A 12,035-nucleotide genomic window follows, 5' to 3' on the forward strand; every position below is an offset into this window, starting at 1 on the left:
CACAGAGCTGGCCATTTTTTTTTTTTTTTGGTTGCAGGCACCATTGTTGTTTGGCGGGCCCGGGCTGGGGATTCGAACCCACCACCTTAGGTATATGTGGCTGGCGCCTTAGCCGCTTGAGCCACAGGCGCTGAGCCTAAACCTATTTTTTATTAGAATTAATTTCATCTTTTCATTTTCACCTTTTAAAAATATGGCTGTTTTAAAATTTAAGAACATATATGTGGTTTTCTTTTGTGGCTTCTATTTTATTTCTATTAGACTGCTGCGCTTTAAAGCACCAAAATGTTGCACACACCTATTATTGCTCAAATGAGATTTCTAAAAAGAGAATTTTTAAAAGAGAAAACAATAACACTTTAGCTTTCACTTACAAAAACCTCCCTGGCTATGAAGAAAGAATCAAGGCTAACAATGCTAGAACAAGGCAGAAAGAAAACAGGAAGTTGGGAGAATAGGAAACACATGACTGAATTCAGGGAGAAGAAATGCCAGTCCTGATATAAAAAAGTTTTGTTGGTAAAATGACTTCCAATAAAATGTTTGCCTCTAATGATAGAACTCTTCTAAAACCACAAATTATTCTTTTTATAATCATATCCTTTTAATACATACTCTTTTTTTTTTTTTTTTTTTTTTTGCAGTTTTTGGCTGGGGCCAAGTTTGAACCCACCACCTCCAGTATATGGGGCCGGTGCCCTAATCTTTTGAGCCATAGGCACTGCCCAATACATACATTCTTTATGCAATGCCATTCTAGGTAGGGATATCTCACCTAAAAGCCTTCCTTAGTATTTTCCTAGTTTTTATGCTAGAAAATGCCCTCCACATCAATGTGATAATCATTGCCTTATTCTATTTCTGTTCAAAGCCTCCACAGTGGTTCAAATGAGGATGCATTTTGGAGCAGAGGTGATCTCAGCTTTAGTGATTATCTTTCAAGCAATATTTATTATGGTGACTGGACTGATCATCCCCTGACCCTTCTGAAAAAGTAAAAAAAAAAAACCAACAAAACTTTATTGAAATTCATATGAAGGTACAATTTTTCAGTTACATTGTTCTCACTTCCAGGGTAAAGTTCCATTTGTGGAAGAGCCCCTCACCCAGGGGGCTGTTATACACTCTCACAATGTGCACATTAGGTGAGATCCTGCCTCATGCCCTCCCTCCTCCTGCTACTTTTATCATTAGGAAGAATTTACATCTTCTCTGGTTGAAGTTGGATGATTAGCTTATTCCTTATTTCTAACATTTGTGCTTTCTGCTTTATCATTGTAGACCATTTGTCACTTGTGATTTTTTACTTTGCCATGAGGTATGAAAAACAATTACGGTATTTATTGACAGAGTAGTTGGGAGGTAGAGGAAACAATCCAGGTTGGGAGTGAGTGCTTTATTTATGGTAATCAAAAGAGATAGTAGAAGGAAAAGAAATGGGGGATGTTAAAAAGTGTGTCAGAACCGATAAAAAGTAGGGGTCCTTTGAACTACTGACAGTATTAAAAGATGATTTGGGAAAAGGGTTGTCAAAGCTTTCACTCTTAACATTTTTCCAACCTTGTATCAGGTTGGTGTTAGAGCCAAACACTTAATAATCACATTAGGAAAGAATGATTTGGCATCTAGGTCACTGATTAGCAAATAGTAAGTACCCCATCCAGTTTGTTGAATGAGAAAAATCCATGACTTATGGTTTTGTTTATACTTCTGAAGTTGCACTTTTTAGCACAAGGTACTGTGGCTTATGTAATGATATGGCTGGCTACTTTAACAAGATAGTAATATTTCCTTTGTTCTGCTGCCGTAGCTGTTTTTTCTTCCCTTTCTCAAGCTAAGAGTGTAGCCAGATCTTGGTATTTTATTTTATCTTATCTATTTTATTTTATTTAAGCCTAGGTGGCTTTTGTGTTGCAGCAGGAAGCAGAAGTTGCCAGGCAAGAATAACTTCTCAGTCTTTTGTTCGTAATAGCCTTGGCTCAGTGAGAATCATGTAGAAAGCAGGTATGTTGAAGGTAAGTTCTTGGTGTTTACCAGGTGGAAGCTGTGGGACCTAAGGGGAAAGGAAGATTCCTGAGGCTAAGAGATGGAGTGGGGTTCTGGGGGACTTGGAGGGCAGGTTCCATGCTGAGCAAAGGTATCATCCCAGGATTGGACAATCCCAGACTGGTAAACTTCAACAGTATATTCTTGGGAATATAGATGCCCTCTGCCTACCTTCAGAAGACTGTGCAGGAATGGACAGTGAACTTTTCAGAGACCAGTGTGGAGAGAAGTCTAGGGGACCCTTCTTCGACCCCTCCCACCAAGTATAAGCATATTCTGGGACCTTTAGGAGAATCTGGAAAGATGGAGAACCCTACTGAGGAGTGAGAATGAATTTCCCACCAACTGTATGGTTAGGGGTTCAGAGGAGAATAAAATGTGTAAATTTCAGGCTTATCTCCATGGTAGCATCCTTGACAGAGTTTTCTTGGGCAATGACTCATCCATAGCATAAAATGAAAAAAAAATCCTGTTCATGAGAATTAGATGTGACTTCTATGTTTATCCAATCCAGGTTCTTCATTTTTAGCTTAGGAAACCAAGGCTTCAGATAGAAAAGAATTTGTTCCAAGTGGTAGGTCGAAAGGCAGTGCTGAGCTGAGACACTGGGTAGCCAATCCTCAGTCCACTTTCCTTTCTACCTCAGCACTTGTGAAATTCAGATATGTTTATGGTCATTAAATACATTATCATTTCATCATGGCCATGAATGGTGCTCATCAAAGTAAGGTCTTATGATTTTAAAATTAAATAAAGAAATCAAGACTATATAAATATCTAGCTGTGATAGATCCATGGTTACATGGATTTTTCCAGTCATTCCCCCTTCTAGAAATTGTGGGAAAATTACCTGTCACACCTCAAATGATTGATAGTATTGTTTTTGAGAATTAAATACCTCTCCTGAAGGTATTTTAAATAAGGCAATGTGGGCATATGTGTCTTAGTATACAGACACAAACAGAGATCTGTTAACTATCAAATACTGGGCAGGAATTTCTTTTCGTGTGTGTGTGTGTGTGTGTGTGCACGCACGCGCACATACAGGCATAAACCTACTTAATAGCTAAGGAAAAAGTTCATAATTTCTGATTGGGTCTTATTTTTTAAGCATCATCCTGTATCATAATACTCCTATTGTAACCTTCCACATTATCCAGTTTTCCCTAATCTGTCTTTGTTCATCTTCTCACTCTTTGTTGTTTGCAGACAAAAGCTGGTTGAAGTTTGGTTTCTTATTTCTCTCTGGACATCTGTGTCAGAGAACACAACTGTTGTTGGTGGAAGAGCCTCTTCCTAGCCAGGTGAGCAGCCTGCGCTATCCTGCAATGGTGAGAAGACCTAACTAAGTAACCTGGGTGTTCATTCATTGGTCAGTCCACCAATTCATGGGTTGCTGTGAGTTCAGACCCGGCACTAGGCAGGTACAAAAGGAATAGCTTAGGCATGGCAAAGCCCCCACGGCAAGTCTGTCCTTCTGATGCTGCATCACTGAGAGATGCTGTGTCATATGAGGCTGGCCCGGCTTGTCTCCTCTTGTTCAGCCATCTGTTCAGATGTTCCCATAGTATTCTCTCTGCCAGCAGGGCCCGTGGCGAATAATCACAAACAGTAGCACCACCAAGACAGCAGATACCAGGCAAAAGACAACAGCAAGGACAATCTTTAGAACTGTGGACAAATAGGAAAAGTATTAATGTAAAATTAATTTATTAGGAAAATATGAATGAGTGTCGATTTCTGCCTTAGTTGCAAATCTCAGAGGGGCTTCTAAAGTAGCCTTGAAATCAGTAGAGTGTGGTTAAAAAAAATGCACAGGATTAGGAGTCAGGAAATGACTTAAGTTCCAATTCTAGCATGACCTTTGATCTTTGGGCCTTAGCTCTCCACTGTACAGGAAAGGTAATTGACTGAAGCATTTCTAAGGTCCTCTTACAGTGCTAACTTTATGCATTTCTATACAGTTAAATTAACAATTGGTCATGATGTCAGGGTCAAAGGAAATTCTAAATACTCAACTGCAATCAATTAGACCTAAAAGAAATGAAATCTTTCAAGTTTTCAGTTTGATTTTCAGGTAAATATGTTTTGGAGAAGAAACCTTGAGCTCACGTGGACCATGGGAAACATTTTTAGTGTAACTGTGTACGATTGCTAATATGGACCTTTATTTACACACATTCCCACTGCCCCTCCTTTTTTTTTTTTGACAGAGACTTGCTCTGTTGCCAGAGCTAGAGTGCAGTGGTGTCATTATAGTTCCACTGCAACCCCCAACTCCTGGGTTTAAGCAATTCTCCTACGTCAGGCTCCTCACTAGCTAGGTATAGACACAAGCCTGGCTAACATTTTCCTTTTCTTGTATTCTTTTCCTTGCTTTTTTCTTTTCTGTAAAGATGGGGTCTTGCGTTTGCTCAGGCTGGTCTTGAACTCCTCACCTCAAGCTATCTTCCTACCTCAGCTTCCCAAGTATATACACATCCCTTTGATAGCTGACCAATCATGAAGCAGATGTATGGGGTCATTTCTGTATGACATGCTAATTTATTACTTCATCTGGAAAGTTACCCTCTTTCCAGAGTATAGGTACTCACACACATATCCTAGTCCACTATAGTATACCCATCATAAATAACCAGTTTGTACTCAGAATATATATATCTTTTTTTTGGCCGGGGCTGGGTTTGAATCCGCCACCTCCAGCATATGGGGCTGGCACCCTACCCTCTTGAGCCACAGGTGCCGCCTGGAATATATATCTTTTCCTTGTAAAACTACAGAGTTGCATGTTGAGTTAGGCAGTGAGAGAGCAAACATCTCTCTATCCTGTCATCTCTTTCTACAGATCCCTGGTGATTCATGGGACATACGTGAAAATCACTGGTTTAGCCTAACATTGTCATTGTAAGAACGAGGAAAATAAGCAGCAGAGAGATTAGATAAATTGGTTAAGGTTAAGCAGATGATTGTAGTGGGCTTAGAATACATGGAATCTTATCAGGTTTATGTTTAGAAAATCATCTATCCACTAGTAGGTTCTAAGTTTAAATCTTTAGCCCTGATCTCTATCTCAAATTTAAGACTCCTATCCAGCTGTGTACTTGACATATTCTATTTGATAGAAAATAGGTATTTCAATCTTAGTGAGTCCAAAACTGCACTCCCAATCCCTCCATCTTCCCTCCTCACACCAAATCTGTCCTTCTCACACCCTCCCCCCATCTCAGGTGAATGGAAACTCCTTCTTCTGTAGCCTCAGGACAAATCCCTTCGCGTCTTCCTTGACTCCTTTCTTTCTCTCACATCCCATTCCCTAATCTGTTAGAAAATCCTGTTAGTGCTACCAAAAGATATCTCCCCAAACCAATGACTTTTCCTCTTCTCTGCCACCACTTTGCCTTGAACCACCATCATCTTTTGCCAGGATCACTATAATGGCCTTGTGACTTATCCCCTAGTTCCTTTCTCCTTCATAATCTATTTTCAACACAGCAGCAAAAGTCACTTATCTGTTTAAGAACAACATCTGCAATAAATGCTCATACCAATCAGAATAAATCTCAGTCCTGAGTCCTGAGGCTCTACGTCATGTGGCCCCCACGAAACTCTCAGATTTCTTCTCCTATCATTCTCCCTTCATTCGGTATCTTTTGGCCACATCGTCCTTCTGCAGTTTTTCAAATGTGACAAGCACTCTCTGCTGTAGTGACCATTGCCTGAAAGCTCTTCCCACAGATCCCTGGATTAGGTCACTCCTTTACTTTTTTTGTTAAAACTCATCTTCTCAGTAAAACCTTCCCACTTAAAAGTGCAACTTGTCCATCTTCCTCCACTCCCCCCACAATGTGGACCTTGTGGTCCTCATCTTCCAAAGTACTTAATTATTTTGTTTATTATTTGTTATCTTCCCCTCTCTCCCACTAATGGAATATTAGCTACATGAAGACAGGAACCTTTGTCTTTTTAGTTCACGAATGTATACCAAGCTCTTAGAACATTATCTGGCATGCACATATAAATAACACACACACACACACACACACACATATATAAAATAGTAGAGCCTCCATAGTTGACCACTACCCTGCATTGACCACCTCTTTAAGCTGACCTAATTTCCACAGACCAGGCATGAACTACATGAATGTGTCAGTACGGGAGGCCTAGTTCCTTATGTTGACCAGTTTGTTAGAGTCCCCTGGGTGGTCAACTTGCAGAGCTTCTACTGTAGTTCCCAAATCTTAGTTCAGTGTTTTTCTCTTGATGCCAGGATGCTTCTTATCATCATCTTGTGATTAATCATCATCCGGTGATTATTAATGAAGTTATACCCTGAGGGATAGTGTCATTAGAATGCAGATGGGGTTAGTATAAGTTGGAGTGAACCACTGTACTTTGCCGTGTATAATGTGCTCCCGTGTATAATGTGCACCTATGTTTTGGCCCAAACTTTCAGGAAAAAAACAAACAAACAACTTTTGTTTTAATTTTTTAATTTGAATTTTTATTTGCTTATATTAGGTACTTTTTATAATGAAGGATTTTTAGCATTTATTTTTTAACATATTAAGTACAAGAATTTTTATGTAATAAATAATTAGAAAACAAGAACAAATATAAGGTACAAGAAAATTTATATACCAGTAACAAATTTACAATATCTATGCATCTAAGAGCTCTTCATCACTGTCAATAGCAGAAGTATCATCTTCAATTTTTACATTACCAGTGTCTTGTGAAGAGTCACTTTCTTCATTCCAGTAAATTTCATCATCCTTAGTTCTATCCATAGTATTGCTTATATTGCATTTTAAAAACAACTTCAGAACCATTTCCTTCTTGACACCATTGCACAATCTTTGGATCTAATCAGAAACCTGAGTGATGTGTGCTTTCTTGATTCTGCCAATAAGTGTTAAATTATGACCAGCTGCCTAAATCCACAATGTCTGCTTTGTCTTCATTAGGGCGTTAGAGGCCTCATTTAGTGACACATCAAGGTTATAGTTGGCTAGCTAGCCCACCAAATATCATAGAAAGTTGCTGCAATGACTCTTGCACTTGCACTTTGTGTAACATGGGCTTTTATGTTACCAAAAACAAGGAAAGCTGTTTTTTAAGTAATTCTCCAGGCCTTTGTGACCAGACTTTGTTAAACAGATTTTCATGCCTTCTTCATGTATCTATCCTTTTTCATGAATGTGGATGATAACTCCACTTGGAATCTTTTCTTTTGGAAATGTTTTTCTTTTTGCTTTTTTTTTGCAGTTTTGGCTGGGGCCAGGCTTGAACCTGCTACCCCTGATAGATGGGGCCAGCACTCTACTCCTTGAGCCACAAGCACCACCCCGAAAACATTTTTCTTTTAAAGATGATCATAGGTGGTAGCTTTGTCCCATCTGCACAACAGGCTAGAATAAAACAGTGAAATGTGTTTTCTCAAGGCCACTAGTTTAACAGCCATGGTCTTTGCTCTTTTGATGTCTACAGTTCTGTTGGATGGAATATCAGATGTCAGTGGGAATTCATCCATGTTGGCAATTTGGGACAGCTCAAAGTCAAATCTTTCAAAGATTGATAACATGAGAATGAAATCCCAAAATTTGATTCTCAAAGACAGCTGGAAGTTTGGGGGCAAGTTTTGTTCATGTATTTAGGCTCAAACCTTTACTCTTCATAAAGTTAAAACACGATTTTAGTGTCCCTGAGAAATTATATTGTTTTCATGCAATCCCTTTTCCTTCTTCTTATCATCTTGGTTGAAACAGAGATCCCAGTTTGAAGTTGCTCCAGAATCCTGGTCTTCACCTCCTGCTCCACCTCTGGACACTCTGGAGGCTTCCCTTGCATTGCCTTCTGTTTGGCATCTGAGGAAGCTTTTCTTCCTGTGGCCTCCACAATCTCCTGACACTCTCTGTGGGAGGACGTCCACCGTGTTTTTTCACAGCTCTGTTGCCATGCTCCTTATCATATGTAATAACTGCTATTTTAACATTATAGTATATGAAAACCATTTCAACATTTTACAAGGGATTTTCCAATAATTTTTATAAATTTATCAGCTAGATTGTTGGCTCCTGCCTAATGTGTATAAAGAGAAATATTCTTTGTTGGTAGAAAATGTTTCCGCTGCAAGTTTGTCATAAGTTCAGCAAAACTGATTACTGTATTCCAGGGTATTATTTTGCACACAGACATTGTTACTGCTTGCTAGAATTACACTTTTAATGCATAAGCATAAATAAAAGAGTTAAAAACATTTATATAGATACAGAATTAGTATTACCCATGTATAATATATATCCTTAAGTTTCCCTCAAAAATTTGGGCAAAAATGTGTGCATTATATGTAGGAACTTATGGTAAATAAAATTGAGGAAGGAAAGAAAAGATGAAATAGAAATGAGAGTGGAAGGGGGGTACTAATTACTCTTACAAATCTATTTTCACAGCTGATTTTTTCTTGCCATTTATCCTTCCTACTTTCCTCCCTAGATGTGCAGTGAGCATACATGTGCCAGGCAGGCTGTGCTAAGGGCGGAGGTTCCATAATCTCTGCTCTTAAGGGGCTCAACGTCTAGTGGGAGAACCAGATAGATAATTATGAGATAATGTAGTAAATACAAAAATGGAGGTATAAAAGATAGGCCTTTGGAACAAAGAGGAAGTTATTCTATTTGAGAGAAAGAGTTTGGAAAATTTTCTGAGATTTGAACTGGCCTGCAAGATAAGTAGAATTTTTTTTTTTTTTTTTGAGACAAGAGCCTCAAGCTGTCCCCCTGGGTAGAGTGCTGTGCCATCACAGCTCACAGCAACCTCCAACTCCTGGGCTCAAGCGAGTCTCCTCCCTCCGCCTCCCAAGTAGCTGGGACCACAGGCGCTCACCACAACGCCTGGCTACTTTTTGGTTGCAGCCATCACTGTTGTTTGGTGGGTCCAGGCTGGATTTGAACCCACCACCTTGGGTGTATGTGGCTGGTGCCTTAGCCACTTGAGCCATAGGCGCCAAGCTGATAAGTAGAATTTTGCAATGAGGCAAAAGGAGTTACAATTGCCCAAGGGCATGTTTGAGAAATAATGAGCAGCTACATTTGGCCCAGGCACAGGCTTTAAGGAGATAAGGACAGAATTGTAGATTGTGGCCCAGTTTTTAGTGTCTGGTTTGACATGGGGCAAATGAAGCCCTCAGCAATTGTTAACACATGGAAGTGACAAGGCCTAATCTGTGTTGAAGAGAAAATAGCTGTGGAAAAGATAGGATGGTGAAGATACAGTAGACCTAGTAGGGAGCTAATGAAATACCTTTGCTAAGATACTGAGGCCTCAGAGCTGGAGTTGTGGCCCTAGGAATGCAGATGAGGGAATTGAAGAGATGCTTTTGAAATAGAATTTGTAGGCTTTGGTAACCGCCTAAGTATATTGGTAAGGGAGAAATTATGGTTTAGGCAAGGTCATGTGTGGATGGTCATGTACGGCTCTGTGTGGATGACTGAAAAGATGAACTGAGATTGGGACTGCAAAGGAGTAAATTTTGTTTCCAATGTGGGATTGAGATGGGTTATTATCCTGATAGAGATGATCTTTAGGTGGCTGGAAAATGGGTCAAGAATTCTACCATTAGATGTGGAAGTAAGGATTGAGGTAGATGAGGGAGGCCTAGGTCTTCAGGCTCGTGCTGAGTCTGGCACGAGCAGCCTAAGAACAAAGACACAACAAGACAAGGCTTTCTCACATGTGCTCTCTCTCAGGTGTTTATATGTTTATTTTCAAATTATACACTGCCTTGGACTGTAAAAAATTTTAGGAGTTTGACAGAGGAATGTTCTAGAAGCTGAAAAAAGAGAGTGTGATCAACTCTATCTAAGATGTCCTACATGGGACCACACAAACATTGCTAAAGGTAGTGTAAATTAGCATGATGTTTTTGAAAACCACTTTGGTAATATGCATCAAAAGCTATTCTCTGAGAGGGCAGCACCTGTGGCTCAAAGGAGTAGGGCGCCGGCCCCATATGCTGGAGGTGGTGGGTTCAAACCCAGCCCAGCCCCCCCCCCCAAATGAGGAAAGATGGACATAATTTTACAGAATAGATAAGGAGTGATTTTACAGAATAGATAAGGAGAAAGAGATGGGAGAATAATGCTAGAGAATGTAAATCATTAGTTCAAGAAATTCAGATTGAAGCGAGTGATTTGGAACAAGCTTGAGAAGCTGTTTTGGTGAGAGTATATTTGGACATTTTCACAGTAGAAAGAAAGGAGCTAAAACAGAGGAAGAAAATGAAGCCAATGGAGAAATTCATCAAGGTCCTGAGACGGTTGCATGGGGGGAAGACTCAGTCTACTCGAGGATGAACAAGTTTTCCTGAGTAATAGCAGCAAAGAAAGTTAAAGCTACTGAGATATTTTGAGGTAGTGAAAAGAGAGTTTAAAAGAGTTATCAATGGAGTGTCTCACTTATACGAATAAAGAAAATGAAATGGAATTAGAAGTTTGGGAAAAATAAAAAGGCCTTCCTATAGAGAGTTGGGAAAGGATCCATTAAAGGTGAACACATTTATCAAGTGGTGTTGAAAGACCAGCTAACAATGGAAAAGAAGTTTCAACATTCATAGTTTGGAATGGTGACAATAGGCTAGGGCTTTTGTTTTCTTCAGCTGTACTTGGCAGATCACAATGGAAAAACCATGTGACTCAAGAGTTGTACTGGTATGGTGGACAGGGTATGGGAAAGTCAGCCTCGTGACTGTCAGAATGGCCTAGATTCAGGGAAGGAGTGGGAGTGAGGGGCAAACTGGAGCATGCCAAAGCAAGTTGCCAGCATTTTTAGTGAATGATTAGATACCTCCTGGGAAACTGATGTTAATAGCAGTAAGAATGAGGAAAATTGTGATACAATTAGGTGGCCTAATCTCTGAGGGAGGATAGGTGTTGGACAGGATATTATTGAACAAGGGGTCTTAACAGAAATGGAGGTACCATGAGCGTGCCAGGCACCTGTGCTGAAATGGAGGCCAAAAAACACAGGTACATTGGGGTGTACATATGTATACATGGTGAGCAGTTGGGTCTATGCAGTGAAGTCACTTTTGAGGCTTATTTGTAGCTCCTTTTCCCTATTTATTAACCAACTGAATTCTAGGCTTCTGACATCTTCACACAGCCATGAGGTCAGACTGGGATGGAAGGCTGAACACTTATTCAATTAGCAAATACTGGTGGAAGGCATAAGGGATTGTCTACTGGCTGATGATCTACACAGGAAACATTTTAAGAAGTTCATGGCTGAGTCTTGGGCATGTGCATATGTACTGTAGATTCTCAACTGGAATTCCACACCCATAAGTTCCCCTCCTGTGAAATAATTAGAGTTAGGTATTGCCATAGGGGGTGGGGGAGCACTAGTGAAGAATGCCTAATTGTGGTAGTAAAGTTTTGGGATTAAAAAAGTATTTATTTATTTAAGAAGCATTTTTTTAAAATATGAATTTTTATTATTTTCAAATAACATAGTATAGAACTTAGTTGATATGATCTGGTTAAGTGAGTTCTACTAGCATAAGCTAAAAACACTGCTTATAGTTATGGGTAGAATTTCATGAGTGGAAATACTTAAGGATTAGGGTTGTCAGGCAGCTTGTATATATAGGACAAGTCTTGTCTATTAATGGACAAAACTTAATGATTCTCTCCTGCTTCCTGAATTGGCTTTCTCAAAACACCCTAACTGTCCTGTGTTCTTCTTTTTTCCAATGAATTATATAAGTTCAGCAGTTAGTACTGTTTGTCAAATTACCTGGACATCCAATAGCTTTATTTGCTAAATTTGGTGATCCTGTTAAGGAGTCATTATAACCCCTATAACCTTCCTTGCTTTGACCAACTTTTTAACTTTGCCAAGACAAATGGTCACCTAGCTCAGTGGGCACTGTCTGTCTCAGGAATTTCCTAACACTTAAGGACAATCTCCCTTCAAATTTGTTTTTTTTT

The 12,035-nt window shown here is 39.6% G+C and overlaps 1 protein-coding gene across 1 annotated transcript in view; it reads right to left on the minus strand.

Annotated features, from left to right (window-relative positions):
- Positions 1–3,113: 3,113 nt before the first annotated feature.
- Positions 3,114–12,035, minus strand: part of ACPP (acid phosphatase, prostate) — a 51,000-nt gene continuing 42,078 nt past the window's right edge. The window contains exon 11 of the mRNA XM_003781699.3: positions 3,114–3,717. Within this exon, the coding sequence (XP_003781747.1) occupies positions 3,599–3,717 (119 nt within the window). The 3' untranslated portion in view covers positions 3,114–3,598. The remainder of the gene's footprint in view (positions 3,718–12,035) is intronic.

The sequence above is a fragment of the Otolemur garnettii genome, unplaced genomic scaffold, assembly GCF_000181295.1.
Source record: "Otolemur garnettii isolate 467f Iridium unplaced genomic scaffold, OtoGar3 scaffold00002, whole genome shotgun sequence".
NCBI classification, from domain to species: domain Eukaryota; kingdom Metazoa; phylum Chordata; class Mammalia; order Primates; family Galagidae; genus Otolemur; species Otolemur garnettii.